Source organism: Crinia signifera, chromosome 7 (assembly GCF_055691185.1).
Source record: "Crinia signifera chromosome 7, ASM5569118v1, whole genome shotgun sequence".
NCBI classification, from domain to species: domain Eukaryota; kingdom Metazoa; phylum Chordata; class Amphibia; order Anura; family Myobatrachidae; genus Crinia; species Crinia signifera.
Window position 1 is genome coordinate 85,376,749 of NC_139223.1, and position 22,521 is coordinate 85,399,269.

The window sequence follows — 22,521 nt, forward strand, 5'->3', positions numbered from 1 at the left end:
GGTGACACCACTGTTTGGACCCTTATTGTCTTCAGGATGTTTGCCTTTTCATCAAGGACGGTCCTATCTGCCTAATAACATCTGATCGATTATCCATCACTTTGGAAGTCTCAAGCCAAGATTCCTTGTTTGGACACCTGACCACTCGCAGCAGTGGGACTCCCGATCAGGCTAATTCCATCCTCTGCCATCGGTTGTAGTCCTATATCACAACTTCAGGATACCATCAAGTGGCATACAAAGACTCCTCCACATTTCATTGGATCAGAGCAGGTTCCACTACTATACAATATTGGTGACTATAACATTGGGTCCATTCAAGTTCTAATCCATATTAATTGTTTTTTTATTTTTTAATGTGTTTTTAAATTGTTATTTTTATTGTACAAAATAAATTTTGTTACATTGTAAATTTCAGCGCTGCTTTACTTTTTATTCACCTGGAATCGGCCCACAAGGCCATCGGCCCTTCTAGGATTTGTCAGAAGTGCCAGGTGGCCAGTCCGGCCCTGGCGAGGGCGAACAACATCTTCACATCCTCAGATTCTCGCTGGACTTTGAGTATAATTAAGGCACCAAGTCCAGTGAATCTATGCCATTTTCAAAATAGCACATTTCTGAATGCTGTGCTCTCTGCTGTGGATCACTGATTTCTCTTTAACTGCAGGCTGTGCACCTAAACTAGCACCTATACTAGTGACTGTGTATAATTAGGGGCATGCTTCTGCACTTTGCACTGTACTCTGCAGTATTCATTAGAGATGTGCAGACTCGGATTCCAGAGATCCGAGCACCCACAGACGTCATCATTCCGAGCCCGGTTCCGAGCAGCGCTAGGAGATTCCCGCCTGACTCGGGTCCATCCGCGTGGGCAGAATGTCATCGCCCAGCGCCGGATTTCGCAAGGCTTTAAATAGCGGCTGCTGTGCCCGCCATCTTCACTCCAGTCTAGTAGTGGGTTGGGAGAGGGTGTGTTGGTGCTGCTGCTGGGGCTTAAACTTGAGCTTGACCTTGAACGCAATATTTTTTATTCACTGGGGCTGTCTCTCAGTGCTGCTGTGTAGTCTGTTCTCCTCTTTGCTTAGGGTGGGATCACCCTAGTAAGGAGGACAGTCTAACTGTGTACTTGTAGTACTACTGTCTCCTCTGTGCAGTCTACCTCTGGTGTGCTGTGCTGTAATTATTTTATTCGCTGGGGCTGTCTCCCTCAGTGCTGCTGTGTACTCTGTTCTCCTCTCTGCTTAGGGTGGGATCTCCCTAGCAAGGAGGATAGTCTAACTCATACTTGCCTACCCTCCCGGAATGGCCAGGAGGGTCCCGCAAATCGGGTCCCCCTCCCGGTCCCCCGGGAAGGGGGGCAAGTCTCCCGCATTTCCCTACAGCCCCGGCTCCCCCTCTCCCCGCAGTCTAAAAACTATGAGTTTTGCGCGTCCGCGGGGAGGGGGCGGGGCTAAATGACGCAATTCGTGGCATTTTGCGTCATTTTTAGCCCCTCCCCCCACCCACGGACCCGCAAATTGAGGCTTCAGCCCGTCATGGGGGCGGGGCTTGATGACATCACACGTGCCCCGCCCCCAAAACGAAGCCTCTACCCGCCCCCTTTCTCTCCTCTCTGGGCTTCTCCCGGAAAGGAGTATGCCAAAGTCGGCAAGTATGGTCTAACTGTGTACTTGTAGTACTACTGTCTCCTCTGTGCTGGGGCCTACCTCTGGTGCTGTGCTGTAATATTATAATATTATATTAATAATTAATTATATTACAGTATATATAAAGTCCACTGGTGCTGCCTGCACTGAATCTGCCAGTATTATTTACTCAGTCCACTGTTGCAACTGGCAGTGCTACTGCCTAATTGTACCTACCTAGTACATACTAGGCTGCTATATATAATTTAATTAAAAAATAATACCTGTGCTGCGTGGGACTGTAAAAAATAATTCCATGCTGCTTGTGCACTGACGTGTGCCACTGAGTGCCACTGCCAAGCAGTACCTAATAATAAAATTAATTATTATAAATTCTGCTGGTGCACTGCATAATTGTGTGCTACTGGTGGTGTGTAACTACCTTTTGTGGTGGCCACTGGCCGTGCTACTGCCAGTTTAGTTTAGTTTCTCTACCTACTAGGCTGCTATATTATTATTAATACTTAATTAATTTAATTATATGTAGTCCACTGGTGCTGCCTGCACTGAATACAGGTTGAGTATCCCGTATCCAAAATGCTCGGGACCAGGAGAATTTTGGATAAAGGATTATTCCGTATTTCGGAATATTTTAATATTTCAAGGATGTATTTTGAAGTATCTTGCATTTATGCTATATAAACACATCAAGCACATGAAATGCACACAAATATATTTTATTTGTTCAAAAAACAAGGTTTCAAAACATGAAACAAAATTTGTGTACTTTTTCAGATATTGAATTTGAATGCCAAGCAATAATTTTCTTGTACATATATAGTGCCAGTTACATATCATGCCCTCAGTAGTGCTGTTACAGATGTCCCCAGTGAGTTTTTAGCAAAAAAACATTTTTTTTAAACTTTCTGGAATGTATGGTTTTCGGAATAATTCGGATAACGGATATTCGGATACGGGATACTCAACCTGTACTGTGAATAGAGGTTGCCAGTATTATTTACTCAGTCCACTGTTGCCAGTGGCAGTGTTACTGCCTAAGTGTTCCTAACTAGTTGTACAACTACATACTAGGGTGCTATATATAATTTAATTAAAAAATAATACTTGTGCTGTGTGGGACTGTAAAAAATAATTCCATGCTGCTGGTGTACTGACGTGTGCCACTGAGTGCCACTGCCAAGCAGTACCTAATAATAAAATTAATTATTATAAATTCTGCTGGTGCACATACAGTATACTAGTATTGCTGATGTATCTACCCAAAAAAATCCAAACACAAAACGTTTAGGAGGTGTTTTGGCAAAACCCATTAGAACCCAAAACCTCAAGGTAATCAGAACCTAAAACCCAAAACACGAAAAGTGGCCGGTGCACATCCCTAGTATTAATTAGAGATGAGCGGTGGCCACTTTTTTGGGTTTTGGTCTTGTATCTGGATCTCCCTTCATGTTTTGGATGTGGATTGGTTTTAGCAAAACCAACCTTGCGGGTTTTGGTTTTGGATCTGGATTTTTATGAAAAAATGCTAAAAATGGCTAAAATAACAGAATTTGGGCCTATTTTTGCCCCTAAAGTATTATTGACCTCAATAACATTAGTTTCCACTCATCTCTAGTCAATTTTGATCACTTCACAGCTCACAAAATTGTTTTCATTTACTGTAGTTGGGCCAAAAGGTTATACCGAGGTAGCTGGATGACTAAGCTAAGCGACAGCAGTGGGCATCACATACATGGGGACCTTACACTTCCAACCTGGCACATCTTGGAAGCAGAGCGGCACTGCAGGGGCAGACAGGGTGGCAGTTTAATAAACTACCCCTAAAAAAGAGAAATGCTCCAAAGAGCAAAAAATACAAAGAAGAGCAAGATGAAATGGTCCTTAGGCCCTCCCACCTACCCTTATGTTGTATACAGGACATGCACAGTTTAACAAATCAATAGTTTCAGCGACAGGGACTTCAGCGGCAGGGACTGTCACATGTGGCTGAAACGATTGGTTTGTTTGGGCCTCCACAAATCAAGCTGGCAATGGGCAGTGTACAAACTGGTTTTACAAGATGTCATCCTCAGCATCCGATTCCTCACCCTCATCCTCTTCTTCACACACAATTAATTTGTCGTTGCTGGAATCAACCAATACAGGAGGACTGTGTGTATTAGGACGTAAGTGCTGGTGAAGGAGGTCCAGTTGTTGGAATTTGAAATTAATTTTTATGAACATTATCTTCTCCACGTTTTGTGGAAGTAACCTCCTATGCCGATCGCTAACAGGGTTCCCAGCTGCGCTGAAGACTCTCTCAGATATACACTGGAGGGTGGGCAACTTAAATAAAGCAAAGCCAGTTTGTTGCAAAGGCCGCCACATTGCCTTTTTTTCTTGCCAATAATAGAATGGACAGTCTGACATACCTATATCGAAGCTATCGCTAAAGTAATCATCCACCATTCTTTCAATTGTGATAGCATCATAGCCAGTAGCAGTAGACATGTCCATTATGGTAGGAAGCTCCTTCAGTCCGGACCAGATGTCAAGTATATTTCCGGACTGAATAGCAGTGGGTCTCTTAGGAAAATTTAGTTTTTTTCCTCACAACCCCAATAGGAGAAACTGAAGGAGGAGTTGTGTGCCTGCCACATTCCGCTTCAGCTGACAATTTTTGGACCAAGAGGTCTTTGCACCTCTGCAGATTTGTGCCCATTGGTAACAAAGACACAATGTAAGACTTAAACCTAGGATCCAGTATTGTCGCCAAAATATAATGATCTGATTTTAAGAGATCGACGACCCTTGGATTCTTGCAAAGTGAATTAAGGGGGTGATCTACTAGTCCTACATATTTAGCAGATTCACTCTGCTTCAACTCCTCCTTCAATTTCTCCAACTGCTTTTGCAAAAGGCCTATCAAGGGAATGACCTGACTCAAGCTGGCAGTGTCAGAACTAACTTCGCGTGTAGAAACCTCGAAGGTCTTCAGGATCTTGCACAACACAGAAATTATTCTCCACTGAGCTTGACTCAGTTGCATTCCTGTTCCTCTCCGTATGTCATAGGTCGAGGTGTAGCTTTGGATGGCCTTTTGCTGCTCCTCCATCCACTGAAGCATATAGAGGGTGGAATTCCACCTCGTGACCACCTCTTGCTTCAGCTGATGGCAGGGGAAATTTAGCATTTCTTGCAAGTGTTCCAATCTCCTGCACGCACTTGCAGAATGGCAAAAAGTCCACAAATTTTCCAGACAACTGCCAACATCTCTTGAACACCCATGTCATTTTTCAAGAAATGTTGCACCACCAAATTTATTGTGTGAGCAAAACATGGGACATGTTGGAATTTGCCCAGATGTAATGCACTCACAATATTGGTGGCATTGTCGGATACCACAAATCCCGAGGAGAGTCCAAGTGGGGTAAGCCATTGCGCAATGACTTCCCGTAGTTTTTCTAGGAGGTTTTCAGGTGTATGCCTTTTACTGAAACCTGTGATACACAGAGTAGCCTGTCTCTGAATGACAATGGGAAATGATGTTGCTGCAGCTGCTGTTGGTGCTGCTGCTGAAGGCAATACATCTACCCAGTGGGCAGTCACAGTCATGTAGTCTTTAGTTTGCCCTGTTCTGCTTGTCCACATATCCGTGGTTAAGTGGACAGTTGGCACAGCAGCATTTTTTAGGACACTAACAACGCTATTTTTAATGTCCGTGTACAGTCTGGGTATTGCCTTCCTGGTGAAGTGGAACCTAGATGGAATTTGGTACCGGGGACACAGGACCTCAAGCAACTGGGTAAAACCCACAGAATTAATTGTGGATACTGGACGCACGTCTAATACTAACATAGTTGTTAAGGCGTCGGTAATACGCTGTGCAATGGGGTGACTGCTGGCATACTTCATCCCCCTTGCAAAGGATTGTTTTACAGTCAGTTGCTTGGTTAACTGATCAGGACTACCCTTCCTGGTCCCCTTCCTGGCAGCAGAAGCCACTGAGGATTCCAGGATAGGAGAGGATTCCAGGATAGGAGAGGATTCAGTCATGCTCATGACATTGGGTGCAGGACTACTTCCCAATCCAATAATCGATGAGGATGTGGATGATGCAGGTGTTTGAGGAGATTGCAGGCCCTTGGAGCTAAAAGAGACAAGGGAGCAGGACAGTGATGCTGGGCAGGCTGCTACATGTTTGTTCACAGTTTCTTTTACCAAAAACTTCTGATGAATGCGCTGCAAGTAACGTAACAGTGAGGAGGTCCCAAGGTGCTGCACGTCCTTACCTCTACTTACAATAGCTTTGCAAACGCTACAAACGGCTTGACAGTTGTCCGGATTTGGGTAGAAATAATTCCATACATACGAGGTGGATTATTTTGTCTTTTGCCCTGGCATGAGAATGGGCTTTTTCATACCCCAGACAACAGCTGTCTCCGTCGGTGCCTTGAAACAAACAACATTATCCTCAACATCGTCATCATCCACATCCTTCTGTGTGCCAGCTACACCAACAGAACCCACATCCTCATCCAATTCCTCACAAGCATCCTCAATAACCAGGTCAGCATCTTGACTGGGGATGCTCTTCCACACAATTGCAGAGGGCACGCAAATGGTGGAATGAACCTCCTCTTCATATACAGTATTTGAAAGGTGTGGCTCACATATGGCATACGCGGACACACTTCGACTCTCCTCTGGGATTTGTGACATTTGTGAACTCGCCTTCCCACTGTGTGTGGTGAATGGCACATTGGCAATTTTATGCTTCTCTGTAGGTAACTTTACCTGTTTGGATTTTTTATGGACCTTTGTAAAATGACATTTCTGCTTTGATTTCACATGGCCTCTAGGCCTTTGACCATCGGCCTTGTCATGACTGGTGGTAGCAGCTTCAGCACTTCTATCAGGTTGCTGATCTCCCACCATTTCCTCCTCCATCATCCTCCAAAAATGTGTTTTTATTTTATTTATTACCTTTATTTATTTTCTTTCATTGCACTGGACACAGCCCGTCACCCTGGACACAGCCCCTGGACAATGGACACCGCCTCTGGACACCGCACCTGGACACAGCTCCTGGACACAGCCGTCACAATGGACACTGCCCCTGTACACTGGACACAGCCCCTGGACACAGCCCCTGGACAATGGACACAGCCTCTGGACACTGCCCCTGGACACAGCTCCTGTACACTGGACACAGCCGTCACACTGGACACTGCCCCTGGACACTGGACACAGCCCGTCACCCTGGACACAGCCCCTGGACACAGCCCCTGGACAATGGACACAGCCTCTGGACACCGCCCCTGGACACAGCTCCTGTACACTGGACACAGCCGTCACACTAGACACTGCCCCTGGACACTGGACACAGCCCGTCACCCTGGACACAGCCCCTGGACAATGGACACAGCCTCTGGATTCCGGCCCTGGACACAGCTCCTGTACACTGGACACAGCCGTCACACTGGACACTGCCCTTGGACACTGCCCCTGGACACTGGACACAGCCTGTCACCCTGGACACAGCCCCTGGACAATGGACACAGCCTCTGGACACCGCCCTTGGACACAGCTCCTGTACACTGGACACAGCCGTCACACTGGACACTGCCCCTGGACACTGGACAAAGCCCATCACCCTGGACACAGCCCCTGGACAATGGACACAGCCTCTGGACACCGCGCCCTGGACACAGCTCCTGTACACTGGACACAGCCGTCACACTGGACACTGCCCTTGGACACTGCCCCTGGACACTGGACACAGCCCGTCACCCTGGACACAGCCCCATGACAATGGACACAGCCTCTGGACACCGCCCCTGGACACAGCTCCTGTACACTGGACACAGCCGTCACACTGGACACTGCCCTTGGACACTGCCCCTGGACACTGGACACAGCCCGTCACCCTGGACACAGCCCCTGGACAATGGACACAGCCTCTGGACACCGCCCCTGGACACAGCTCCTGTACACTGGACACAGCCGTCACACTGGACACTGCCCCTGGACACTAGACACAGCCTGTCAGCCTGGACACAGTCCCTGGATACAGCCCCTGGACAATGGACACAGCCTCTGGACACCGCCCCTGGACACAGCCGCTGTACACTGGACACAGTCCATCACCCTGGACACAGCCCCTGGACAATGGACACAGCCTCTGGACACCGCCCCGGGACACAGCTCCTCTACACTGGACACAGCCGTCACACTCGACACTGCCCCTGGATACAGCCCCTGGACACTGGACACAACGCCTGTACACTGGACACAGCCCCTGTCACACTGGACACAGGCCCTGTCACACTGGACACAATAGCTTATGTACTGCACATGTAATTTTTCCATTTCAATCCTGTTAAATGCATGTTATGTGCATCAGTATGCTAACTAGATGCACAGGCAGCTTATGCTGATTAAAATGATATGCAGGATGCCTATTCTATATGTAATTGAGACTGTTTCTGCATAAAAACAATGTTCTGCTACCGTGTTTCACAGCCAAACAGTATAACATTATTTGATATGCAAATACATTCATGGTAAATTTAGCTCCACTTCTCTACTGCATTATTAAAGCCCTCCCCTTTCCTTTGGTGTTAACAATGGAGGTTATTCAGACCTGATCGCTGCTGGGAAATTTAGCAGAACCCTACAGTCAGATGGTTGCCATCCAGACCTGCCCTGTGCAAGTCTGTGAATGGCTTGCCAAATCATGCCAATTGGCAACAGGCATGGGTACTTATATGTTAGTTGGGCACCCACTATAGTTAGTACGCTCATACCCCCACTATTCATGTCTGCGTGGAGTTGATTTTATATAGTGTGGTGAGCCCGAAGTGTGGCGATCTTAGCGAGCCCCGCGAGGGGACGCGTAAAACTCAGCAAATAGCTTAGTGGTCGCCCAACTAACATATAAGTACCCAAGCATGTAAGTCCCCTTGGCAACTAGCATGTAAGTCCCCTTGGCAATGAGCATGCAAATCCCCATCCACCTAACAACAAGCATATGACTTCCCCAGCAAATAACATATAACTCCTCCCTGACAACGAGCATGTAATCACCGCTGGCAATGAGCTTGTAACTTCCCCTACCAATGAGCATGTAATTCCCCTAGCATTGAACATGTAACTTTGCCCCTGCATGTAACCCCTGGAATTGAGCAATATACCTCTGCCAACAAGCATTTAGATAAGCTGCACTTATGTGTCATAAGATGTAATATATATGCTATATATATAGTTTGTTCAGTATCCTAATTGTTCCTAATGTTTTCTTTTATGTTAGAGCAAATTAAAGGTACACTTGAACGATTTGAAGCTAAGAAAGACCTCTTTCATTGCATATTACTGAAAAGGATGGAGAGAGTATTGAACAATTCACTCAACAATGCATTATACTACACAAAGCAAAGAGAGCCAGAGTACTTTGATGGTGAGACATGTTTTCATACAATTGTTATATTTTATACCCTTGAAAATCAACCTAACCCCGCCTTGCGAATGGTTGGCTGCTGCCACCCATTCACAAATGCGACTCGCTCGCAGGGGCCTGTGAATGGATGTTACACAGTAACATCCATTTGCAGGGCAGGGGGGGTCCTCCCACATTTTTCGATGGTCAACGACCATCGAAAGATGTGGAAGGTGCATGCATATGTAAGGTTTCTCTGAGCAACCTTACATATGTGTGCATCTTCAGGGGGAATTGGATGGGCAGCTGACATCCGGTGATGTCAGCTGCCCACCCCTCATCTGTCCATTATGCTGGCATTAGCACGGGAACGCCCATGAAACACTGCCCGTTCCAATATTCTAATAAGGCTGGCCGGAGCCCCACGCCCCTCTCCGCCCCTGCCCGCTGTGTTGGGTGCGTGCACCCAGCGAACATAATGTTAAACGTGGTGCATACACTATGAGTATGCTCATGTGCAGATATGCGCATGCACACTAACACAACATCGGTCTCCGTTCGAATGCAGCCCTGCTGCAAAGGAACCTGAATAAGGGCCTATGTAAGTAAATAAGTATTTAGAGGACTATAATTGTATAGTTAAATATTTTAAACCCCAATTATAAAAAAACTGGGATAAACCAGAAGATTTATTTTCATCCTTTGTAGAAATGTTACAGATAGGAGGTTTAAACCTATGTGTCAGTGATAAGGACAATGAAAAATGTTGTGCATTGCAGTGTTCTGTAGCATATGATAGAAATACCTGCTATCAATCTGATCGCCTCTGATGCCTAACTAATGAATATCTAGTCACAGAAGCTCTGTGAGCACAGGGCCATCTGTGGAGATGTTTTAATTTGTGACAGCAGGAAACATCCTGCACATTGGGTTATACTGTCGCAGTGTTCCAAAGACAAACTGCTGAGAAAAGTATACAAGTTACTGTTTTTTGCCAATGATTTGCAAAGTAATTAATCATTTTGCAAATAAATCTTAAGCACTTCTGAGGTAAAATGACAATGCAAATTAAAGCAAAGACTCCGCTGAGTATAGTTACAATCAGAATTTATGGCGGGATTGAAATGTCTTAATTTCTCTCAGTAGTACTACAAATCTGAACATATGGCTGGCATGAGTCATGTATACATTTAGTAGCAGCATCAATAAGTAAAGAAGGTGTGAGTACTATTCTGGAAACATACAGTACAGCCTGATTCAGCAACGGTCGCAAAAATATAAATATGATTAATATTCAAACTCCTGAGTATCCTGTGGTCGCACAGCCATTTTCACTGTGCAAGGGTTCACAGTTAGAGGCCACAGAAAGACATGCATGCTGCAGGGGACACTGGAAGGGAACCAAATGGATCTTTCTCAGTTAGGAAGGCCAAAAGAAGTCCATGGGTCTCTAGTGGGCAACACCATCTAAAGAAACACTCCCCACTGGGTCCAAGTTCAGGAACTTATTGCATTCCAGAGCAGTGGTGTAAGTTCGTCCATGTTGCCCGGAGGCAAGATAAACATAGATTATAGATAGATAGCTAGAGAGAGGGAGCATGAGATAGCGGGAGCGAGGGAGAGAAAGAGAGTAGTATAATGAGAGAGATAGGGAATGATAGAGAAACAGGAGTGTCATAGAGAGTCAGAAATAATTTAAGGGAGAGAGTGGAGTCAAGCAAAGTGAGAAAATTAGAGGGGAGAGAGAGAGAGGGTGTCTGGGATAGAGAGAGAGGCGGTGTCAAGGATAGAGAGAGGGGGTGTCAGGAATAGAGAAAGAGGAGATTGAGAGAGTGTCAGGGTTAGAGAGAAGAGGTGAGAGAGGTTGTAAGGGGTAGAGAGAGAGAGGGGGTGTCAGGGATAGAGAAAAGAGGTGAGAGAGGTTGTAAGGGGTAGAGCATGGGTCTTCAACCTGTGGCCCTCCAGATGTTGTGAAACTACATGTTCCAACATGCATTGCCACATTTTTTCCTATAAGAGCATGCCAAAAAACCTCAGGGCATGCTGGGACATGTAGTTCCAAAACATCTGGAGGGCTACAGGTTGAAGACCTGTGGGGTAGAGAGAGGGGAAAGAAAGATGGGGTTAGGTAAAGAGAGAAGTGAGAGAGGGGTCAGGTAAAGAGAGAGTGATTAGGAAGAGAGAGAGACTGAGGGGGTCAGGCAAAAAGAGATGGTAAGAGAACGGGGTCAGACAAAAAGCGAGAGACAGAAAGAGGGGGTCAGGCAGAGTAAGAGGAGTAAGAGGAGTATCAAGCAGAGAGAGGGGTTATAGGGGGTCAGGCAGAGAGAGTGGGGAGGCAGGCAGGGAGATAGAGGGAAGAGCAGTGTTAGGCAGAGAGAGGTGAGAGAGAAGGGGTCAGGCAGATAGGGAGGCGGTGAGGCAGAGAGAGAGAGAGAGAGAGAGAGAGAGAGAGAGAGGGATCAGGCATATAGAAAGGGGGTGAGGCAGAGAGAGAGAGAAAGGGGGTCAGGCAGAGAGAGGGGGCAGAGAGAGAAATGGATGAGAAAGGGGTAAGGCATATCAAGAGAAGGGTGAGGCAGAGAGAGAGGTGGGGGGAGGGTCTGGCAGAGAGGGGTGATAGAGGTGGGTCAGGTAGGTAACAACTTAGGGCCTTATATTGGTTCACTCTTTCTGACAAAATCCTTCTTAGATGGACAAAACCATGTGCACTGCAGGGGGGGCAGATGTAAAATGTGCAGAGAGAATTAGATTTGGGTGAGTTATTTTGTTTCTGTGAAGGGAAAATACTGGCTGCTTTATTTTTACACTGCAATATAGATCTCACTTTGAAGTAAAACCCCACCCAAACCTAATCTGCACAAGTTACATCTGCCCCACCTGCAGTGCACATGGTTTTGCCCATCTAAGAAGGATTTTGTCAGAAAGAGTGAACTAAAATAAGGCCCTTAGTGACATCTCTGAAGTTGCGGTGCCGGAAGCCACAGGACCTCTGCTGCAGTGAGCGGCAAAACCCCCTGTGTCTCCAGCGCTCTGTGCCTCTTATCCCTGTGCGGCCTCCCCCCAGCTCCTGCACTGCAGCCTACCCGCCACCCTCTACTGCTGGCAGTACAGCTCTACATCGCTTGCTGCTGTCTATCACTGCCTGCACTGTGAAGTAGGGATGGCCATCGACCATCGATGATTCCAATCATAAATGGTTTATGGCCGATGTCGAATATTTTTGCCATTGATTGGGGAAAACCGATGTTTTGGTTTGTTTTTCAAAGTGCCAGGTCACAGAGCATAGCTCCGCCCCCGACACCGCTAAGTTCCACCCTCGCATTTTGATTGGTCCACAGGCCAATCAGTCAAACAAAATGGATGACCATCGATAGGTAAAATATCACTGTGCAGTGTCACTCCAATTTTATGAGAGTCAAGAGAAAAGATACCTGTCTGTCTGCCTGTCTATCTATTTATCTTAATTATTTTTTAAAAAGTTTTCTTTGCTATCATTATTTTTAATATGCAGAGTTTCAAGGACTGTTTGGAGATCAGTTTTGGATTCTTCCTTCTGTCTGGAACCATACTGTGCCAGAACTTGTATACAAAGTAGTAATACCTGATAAATCTTTGTGTTTAATGGAGGAATTTAGTGATCAGTGTATGTCCGCTCTTCTGGGAAGCCCGTAAGTAACCATCTTGTTAAAACTGAAATAATACATTTGTTGCATAATTTAAGTTAATGTTATTATTATTATTATTATTATTATTATTATATGTCATATTATATTTATAATTTTTGTTCATTATAATTACTGTTTTATTTCAGCACACAGTAGGTTAAAATTTTACAAAACATGTTAATTTCACATATGGGTCATGCAATATATTAGTTTTTGCACTTCAGGGGGGCAGATGTAACATGTGCATAGAGAATTAGATTTGGGTGAGTTGTTTTGTTTCTGTGCAGGGAAAATACTGACTGCTTTATTTCTACACTGCAATATAGATCTCACTTAGAAGAAAAACCCCACCCAAATCTAATTCTATCTACACACGTTATATCTGCCCCACCTGCAGTGCACATGGTTTTGTCCATTTGAGAAGGAATTTGCCTCTGAGATTGAACCAGAATAAGAGGACCACTGTGGGTTGTATAAGTGGAGCGGGACGGGGAACTTGGAACTTAGTATAAGTGGAAAGGGAACTTGGACGGCACATTCTAATCACACATCAATTAAGAGGTTCCATCATACTGAAACTTTTATTTCCACAAAGAAAGAAATAGTGCTGATGTACAGTATGTATACTCTACGAGGTTTATGGCATACTCTTGGCCAAAAAATACCAGCCTACCAAGCAACGTCTAGGTGACCTCTTCCTGGTGGGTTCCCATACCTCCCAACATGACCCTCTCCAGGAGGGACACAATGCTCTGTTCCTGGACTTCCCCCTGAATATATAATTGCCATCAGCTGTGCTGAACCTGGTTAATTGATAAGAATGGTGTTTCATATTAGGTGATTCCAATCATACTTTCAAGGGAAGTCCAGAAACAGAGCATTCTGTCCCTCCTGGAGAGGTTAATTTTGGGAGGTATGGGTTCTAAGTCTGGAGCATGGAACCCCAGTAGCTAAAGAAGCTAATGAAGATCTACCACTATTAAGAGGTTAAGGTGAGTTTTGATAGTATACCAAACAAGATTTTGGGTTGTCCCCTGGGCGCTTTTGATGTTGAGGTATGTGCTCCTCAATCAAGATGGAGAATACCCAAAAAGGAAAGAGAATACAGATAGTGTAATACTGTAGAGATCCTTTCAAATATCAATTCTGCTAGATGGAATTTGTATAATTCGTACCGGAACAATATGTCTACTAATGGGGTAGACAACTGCGCAAATTGGGGGAGATCACTCCTTTCAGCCAACTGCTTCCACTCCACTGGACACTTGGTATTCAAATGGAAAAATAGGAAACCATCATGGTGTAGTAAAATTTTATAAAATCCAGATAAAAAGCATAGACGGGGGTATACAACATTGGACTCTCACCATATATTTATGTCTACATGAATTGCAGACACAAAGCACAAGATGTAATAGCCACAGGCAACCATGGAACTGCTGCGGTAGGTTGGAGTCCTCTGGAGATCCCTCTATCTCAAAGTCCGACCGGTTTCGATACCATGCGGTATCTTTCTCAAGGTATGAGAGCATGTTCCCCGGTTACAGGTTACATACCATCTCTCATTAAGTACAGGTGAATCCTAATACCAGACATGGGTAATCTAGCCGTCTAAATACATTCTTAACATATAAAACAATCCAGTTCATGTATTAAGATACTTCTGATAGCGTTTGCCACTCGTTTTTTCATTCTGGCACTTCCGATATTACGTATTTCCGGCAATGACTCACTTCTGGTTTCGGACGTTGCCGGAAGTGACCCGTGCGTGTTCATATGGAACGCAGAGGAAGTAATGCTTGCGTCTCAAGCGGCGGCCATTATTCTGAGTCTTGTCATTCTTGTATTTAACGAGCAATGCACTTCGTCATCTTCCTCAGAAATAAATAACAATATATCAGAATAGGCACATGTAATTCCTCTAATGTAATATACGCTATCAAATGCATATGTCAAAAGTTCTATATTGGTAGGACTAGTAGAGTTTTTAAGGTGAGATTAGGAGAGCACCTGAGGAACATAAAAAAATGTGTAGAAACCCATGCTCTCTCCTCCCACTTTAAAACTCACCATATGTGTGATATTAACCCCTTCACGACATTTGACGTATATATACGTCATGGTCGGGAAGTACTTCCCGACACATGACGTATATATACGTCATGACTTCTAACTGTCACTGCGTCTAGAGACGCAGTGACAGTTAGGTGATGTCTGCTGTCCCTGACAGCAGACATCCCCCCTCGCCGCCCAGGGGGGGCAGGGGTGCCCCCCCCGGTCGGCGATCGCTGTGATTGGCTGTTCAAATCTGAACAGCCATTCACAGCGTTTCCTGTGTTACCGGCGGCTAAGCCGCTCGGTAACACAGGGATCGGTGGTGATCGGTGCTGTCAGGTACAGCACCGATCACCACCGATGTGCAGCCCACCCCTCGCACCCGCCGGGCACTCACCCGGCAGCAGCAGCGGCTCCAACGGCTCCCCCGGAGCGTCTGGAGCGCACGCAGCGCTGCCCTCCTCCCCCCTCCCCCCCGCAGCAGCAGCAGCAGCATCAAGCTGCTGAAAAAGGTTTACAATAAAATACAGTATATGCACTGAAAATATATGTATGTATATATATATATATATATATATACATACACACACACATATATATATATATATATATATATATATATATATGTGTATATATATGTATATATATATAAATATATATATATATACATATATACACACATATATATATATTTATATATATATATATATGTGTGTGTGTGTGTGTGTGTATATACCCCACCGATCGCCAGCCCCCCCCCCCCCCCCCTCCCACCCGGCAGCCCCCCTCCCTCCCACCCACCCGGCTGCCGCAGCGCCAGCACCCCTCCCACCCCCCCGCCAGCCGCAGCGCCAGCCCCCCTCCCAAAGCTGGTGACTAAAATGGGGTCACTTGTGGGGGGGTTCCACTGTATTGGTGCTTCGGGGGTCTTGCTAATGCGACATAGCACCCACCATTCATTCCGCCACCAAAAATCACTCCTTCCCTTCTGAGTCCTGCCATGCACCCAACTGGTATTTTTTGGTCACACGTGAGGCATTGCCGTACTCGGGAGAAATTGGGGCACAGATTTTGGGGTGCTTTGTCTCCTTCATTCCTTGTGAAAATAAAAAATTTTGAGCCAGAACTGCATTTTTCTGTAAAAAATTACATTTTTTTACACAAAAATGCAGATCTGGCTCAAAATTTTTCATTTTCACAAGGAATGAAGGAGACAAAGCACCCCAAAATCTGTGCCCCAATTTCTCCCGAGTACGGCAATGCCTCATGTGTGACCAAAAAATACCAGTTGGGTGCATGGCAGGACTCAGAAGGGAAGGAGTGATTTTTGGATTTTGCAGCACAGATTCTGGTTGAATGACCCCCGAAACACCCATACAGTGGAACCCCCCCACAAGTTACCCCATTTTGCAAACTACACCCTTCAGGGAATTCATCAAGGGGTATAGTGTACATTTCAAACCCCCCGGGGTTTCACCAATTTTGATACAACTGAGCTGTGAAAATGAAAAATTAATTTTTTTTTCATTTTCACTGCCCAGTTGTACCACAATTGGTGAAACCCCTGGGGGTTTGAAATGTACACTATACCCCTAGATGAATTCCCTGAAGGGTGTAGTTTGCAAAATGGGGTCACTTGTGGGGGGGTACCTAACTTTTAGCATCTTATGGTGCCTAGAAACCTACATGGTGCCTAAAAAATAATCTCATAAAAAGGAGGCTCCAAAATCAAGTAGGTGCTCCTTCTATTATGAAGCCTGTGGTTTGGTCACCGTGCACACTAGGGCCACATATAGGATATTTATGAAAACCAAAGAATTGGGGGAATCAATTTTTAGTCACATTTCTCTAGTAAAATCTACTGTGTTCCTTAGAAAAATGTATTAAAATTGCAAATCTGCAAAAAAAATGAAATTTTGAAATTTCACCTACACTTTCTTTTAATTCCTGTGAAACACCTAAAGGGTTAACAAACTTTCAAAATGCTGTTTTGAATACTGTGAGGGGTGCAGTTTTTGAAATGGCATCATTTATGGGGGTGTCTCACATACAAGTCACTCAAAGTCACATCATAACTGACCTGGTCCCTAAAAAAATCAGAGTTTGAAATTTTCTTGAAAATTTGAGAATTTGCTATTCATATTTTAAGCCTCCTAGTGTCCAAAAAATGAAAATGAGGTTGAAATAATGATGGCAACATAAAGTAGACATATGGTCTATGTTAGTTATTCACTATTTTGAGTGGTAAGATTATTTGTCTCACAAGCAGAAAATTTAACATTTTGCAAATCGCAAAATTTTCCATTTTTTTACGACATTTTGGTATTTTTCACAAAAAAACACAGACTGTATCGACGAAAATTTACCACTAACTTGAAGTACAATGTGTCACGAGAAAACAATCTCAAAATCACTGGGATAAGTAAAAGCAAAAAAAAGTTATCCCCACTTAAGTGATACATGCCAGATTTGAAAAAAAGGGCTCTGTCAGGAAGGCAAAAACTGGCTCTGTCATGAAGGGGTTAAATGCAGAAAAAATTTTTATATCCTCCCAAAAATATGTCCCAACATAAGAGGGGGAGATTCAATGAAAAAACTGTCCAAATGTGAAATGTAAAAAAAAAACTATTATCAGACCTTGGTACCCAAGGGGTTAAACAAGGACTTCGAAACTAAATGGTTTTTATAAAATATTGTCAAAATATTTGTATTGTTTTAAAACAGTTTTATGTATTCTGATATATTGTTTTTTATTTCTGAGGAAAATGACGAAGTGCATTGCTCGTTAAATACAAGAATGACAAGACTCAGAATAATGGCCGCCTCTTGAGACGCAAGCATTACTTCCTCTGCGTTCCTTATGAAAGAGGAAGTCCAGCGTGACACGCACGGGTCACTTCCGGCAACGTCCGTGACCAGAAGTGAGTCATTGCCGGAAATACGTAATACCGGAAGTGCCAGAACGAAAAAACGAGCGGCAAACGCTATCAGAAGTATCTTAATACATGAACTGGATTACTGGATTTGTTTTATATGTTAAGAATGTATTTAGACGGCTAGATTACCCATGTCTGGTATTAGTATTCACCTGTACTTAATGAGAGATGGTATTTAACCTGTAACCGGGGACCATGCTGTCATACCTTGAGAAAGATACCGCATGGTATCGAAACCGGTCGGACTTTGAGATAGAGGGATCTCCAGAGGACTCCAACCTACCGCAGCAGTTCCAGGGACGCCTGTGGCTATTACATCTTGTGCTTTGTGTCTGCAATTCATGTAGACATAAATATATGGTGAGAGTCCAATGCTGTATACCCCCTGTCTATGCTTTTTATCTGGATTTTATAAAATTTTACTGCACCATGATGGTTTCCTATTTTTCCATTTGAGTACCAAGTGTCCAGTGGAGTGGAAGCAGTTGGCTGAAAGGAGTGATTTCCCCCAATTTGCGCAGTTGTCTACCCCATTAGTAGACATATTGTTCCGGTACGAATTATAAAAATTCCATTTAGCAGAATTGATATTTTAAAGGATCTCTACAGTATTACACTATCTGTATTCTCTTTCCTTTTTGGGTATTCTCCATCTTGATTGAGGAGCACATACCTCAACATCAAAAGCGCCCAGGGGACAACCCAAAATCTTGTTTGGTATTGTATGTTTGTTTGTGGTGTGGTACTTCACATTGGGATTTGAACCTTAGGCTGCATATTTATAGCGCATGATATATTGATTTAAGACCCACTATCTCGTAGTTTTGATAGTGTAACTATGGTTATGTAGGCAAATGTGACATATTGTACTACCACATGCCTTACTGACTTTCATGATTGTGGAGGCTAAAATCAAAAGACCCCACACAGTGGCCGATTCAGACTTGCTCGCACAGATGCAAATTCGACCCTGTCTGATGATGAGGCCACTGCGCATGTGGATTTTCCATAATGCACATGTGCAGGGCCTGGGTGCTGGCCTCTTCGGCAAACTTATATGTTTGCAAGGTGCTCACAGCCTGATTGACAGACAAGGGGCATCTTGATGAGGACCCCTGGCGTTTCATGGGCGTGCCCACAAAAATGGTGGCTGCTCCCATAGAAATGCTGGGAGTGCTCGGCAAAATGCAGGCCTTCTTTTGCCTGCTAGAGGTGGCACCGGATATTGGCGCCCACCAGGAAGCCCCAGAAATCCACACAGGCACCAAGTGACTCCTAGGTTATGCAGGGGCTGCAAGCAGCAGGGATAGGAGGAGAAATCATTTGATGGTAAATAACTATCGAATGATTTATCCTCTGTACTGGTGCTTGTGAACAGATGTGTACCCCTACACATCCATTCGTAGCCCTGCACAGGGGCACGGAAGGGTGAGGGGTGTGCGTTTATCTACTTTATCATTTTGTAAGCTTGCAGCAAGATTCAAAAAATGATAAAGTGGAGTGTGATAAACCACCAGCCAGCCTGTAACATGGCAGTTAGAAGCTGGTTGTATATCACTTTCCACTATCAGTTTTTGAAGGTTGGTGCACCTGCCCAAGTGATTGAAAATAAAGATAGCTGCTTAATGGGCAGCTATTTCCTGTAGAATATTCCACTCACCAGATTTAAATATACATCTCTCAGGACTGATTTAGTGGAGCCAGGGTGGAGATGGCACTGGCCCCTCCTCACACTGGCAGTGCATTGAAAGGTGGGAACATCCTGTGTTACCATTCAGCTTTGTTAGCAAAGCAAACAAGCACACAGCTGCATGTGTAGCAGATGTAACATATGCGGATAGATTTCGATTTGGGCAAGGTGTGTTAAAACTGAAATCTAAATCGTGATTTTCAGGCAATCTGTACAGTGCGCGTGAGCACTGATGCCCAGAGTTAAAGTAGTGATGGGGGCAAGGACAAAGCAATGGGGGAGGGGGGCAATGACAGATCACTGTGTGTCTGGACCATTCCAGGGGGAGGGCCACAGCGGCTATGTGACTTTACGTGCAGCCACAGTGACCCCAAACATGACTGGTCTGTGCCTGGCTTTGCAGGTTATAACGTGTGAGTACTTCACTGTATAGTAAATGTATAGTAATTGTTCGCACAATAGCGATGTGCTGCAAAATTTTGCATGCACGTTGTGGGGCAGGACCTTCATACAAGATGGCCTTTCCCTGTGTCCCCTGTAGCCTACCACCTGGGTTCTAGCTTTGCAAGGATTTTCAAAACTGCAACCCAAGCTGATGTAGTCCCATAAGCAGCACTGCACACCATAGAAGTCAGCATGTTCACTTCCTTTACAAATGTACTATGGAGCTCAACAGAGGCCACTGGAGAATTATGATCTTCTACCACTACAGGAGTTTTCAATAGAAGGAGAGTATGATTGTCTGCAAGTAGTTAGAGGAATTCCAGCACAGAAGATAGTCCCTGGATGATCAGACATGCTGAGGCCGAACTGTGTCCACCAGCCCAAAGGGCAACATTGCTACTGTCACAGTTGAGGTGGATCCTGGTGTGACAGTTAGAGAAAGAGATAATCATATTATCGCTTGATACTCCATATGTTTCTGAGACCAAATAACAGTCGGCCCAGTGCATTCCAGTTGGGAAAGTGGTGGAGATATTCTGGGTGCAGCTGCTTCAAGAAGTGGTTTGAACAACTTTACATACACTGCTCTGGCCAAGGCCTGATTAACCAATAGGCTGCAGCCTGGAGTCCTGGGGGGAAGCATTGATTGCACTGGGATGAAAGCACTTTGTGATACTGCTGTTTGGGCCGAACAAGGTCTCGTGAGATCTCCAATGGGAACTATGGGGCAGTGGTGCCTGCTGGGATTGCCATTGTCACCAAGGCAGATACAATGTGTAGAGAAGATCCTTTGCAAGCCATTGCTGGCTCTGCCACCAAAGCTGTGATTGATGCCACTTCCACCGTTGCCAGCATTGCTAGGGCGGTAAGTGACAATATGAATGGAGCTGAGGCGTGAGCCTGTTACAGTTTTTTCTGAATATGAGTGGTGGGGAAGTGGCAATGATGTATTATCCTAGGGCAGCTGGAACCCTTAATCAGACCCTGGCTCAGGCAAATACTTTTTGTGCATCTGGAAACTTAGTGCACACCCCTCATATAGAAACAGCCTGAAAGCATATATGCAATTTGTATATATGCAAAATGTCTTCCCTAGTATACAGTTGTTGACATAACATATACAATAAATTGGATTTGAAATAATTAAAATCAATATTTGTTAACATGTATTTATTAACATTTACTTATATAGCGCCAGCATATTCGTTTACGCTTTTATGTCTTTATTTAATAAGGTGTCCAACCGTCCTCCATTAGGGAGGACAGTCCTTCTTTTGTAAGTATTGTCCTCCCTCAAAAAGTGTCCTCCTTTATGTCCTCCTTTGTTGCCCTTAATAACACTGCTAGGGCCGCGGCTTCTGCGATCAGACCTCTTTGATCTTGCAGTGCTGTTCCTTTCTCGGGCTCAAATTGAACTGAAGAGTTTTGCGCTAATTTGCAAGAAACAGGATGACTAGTACAAAGGTACTCCAAGCATGATGTTTGTCTTAATCAAAAGATTTATTCTATACATACAGTACATGCAAAAATTAAATAAAATATAAATAAATTAAAAAAATTAATAAATATAGAACATAAAAACCTTTAAACTGAAAAAAATAAAATTGTCATATACAGAAAAAAGTCACAATATATAATTCTATGTTAGCTTAATCTAATTGAATGACATATATATCTTTAAGAACAAAAGATCTGCAAGGTGGATCAGAAAAAGTAATATACAGTAAAAATACCAAATCTTAAAATAGGCACAAAGATTTATCTCATATTTACTGTATTATCGATGCATTGAAAAAATAAAACATGTATGACACAATCTCTTTAATGGTACTTTTGTATCTTCCCAATACGATATCCGTGTTGTATATTAAAAGTTATATTTCCTGGAAAGGTTTTGACCTTTTAATTGGTAATAAATACATTGGTAAGAAACAGTGTAAATCGTACTGTCCCTAAAAAATTGCAGGTTATAATTAGATGGGTAGAAATCTCCAAATTAATCACAATCTTGTTAACACGCACCCAGTGTATGCTGGTGACAGGTGTTTTTGCAAAGGATGCTCTTTGAGGAATAAGGACTGATAACCCTGAGCTCTCAGCTCGAGGAAAGCTGCATCCTGTTGCCGAGGGGACCTCCCTGGCTGATGTTCACTGTATAATTACGCTCTGTCCACACTAGCACAGTGGATGGTGTGGCAAGCGATGGTATCTGCCGTTGCGTGACTCCACTCAGGTAATGATGAGTGTGCTGATACCAGGTGATGCGGCAGTAGTGTCACCATGCCGAGCTTCTCTCCCGTGCCGGCGGTGCTAGAGATGAAGTGAAGCACAAATGTAGGACAAGTGTCACAAGTGGCGCTGTCACCTCTGGGGATGCCATGTCCCAATTCACTTTAGGAGTTCTCTGCTGATACAGAAGGTGATGATGGCTGTAGATAAGTTGTAGTCTCTCACATTCCACAAGAAGGTGTTAAATGGGAGCACAGGTGTCTGATTATGGTGCTCAGCAATAGGAAGGCCCAATCCAATAAATTGAAAAGCTGGCCCTGCACAGGAGGGTGCTTAAGCTGATTGTGGGGGGGGGGGGGGGCAACAACAAATGTGGGTCCTCACAAATGGGGTCTCTGATGCCTTTCGCCCTTAACGGGGCTTTCTCAAAGCTCAA

General features: G+C 44.5%; 1 protein-coding gene across 1 annotated transcript in view; it reads left to right on the plus strand.

Moving 5' to 3' along the window:
- The window catches only part of C7H16orf89 (chromosome 7 C16orf89 homolog), a 112,891-nt gene that overhangs the window by 11,839 nt on the left and 78,531 nt on the right, over positions 1–22,521 (plus strand). The window contains exons 2-3 of the mRNA XM_083152018.1: positions 8,938–9,084; positions 12,578–12,734. Of these exons, the coding sequence (XP_083008144.1) occupies positions 8,938–9,084; positions 12,578–12,734 (304 nt within the window). The remainder of the gene's footprint in view (positions 1–8,937; positions 9,085–12,577; positions 12,735–22,521) is intronic.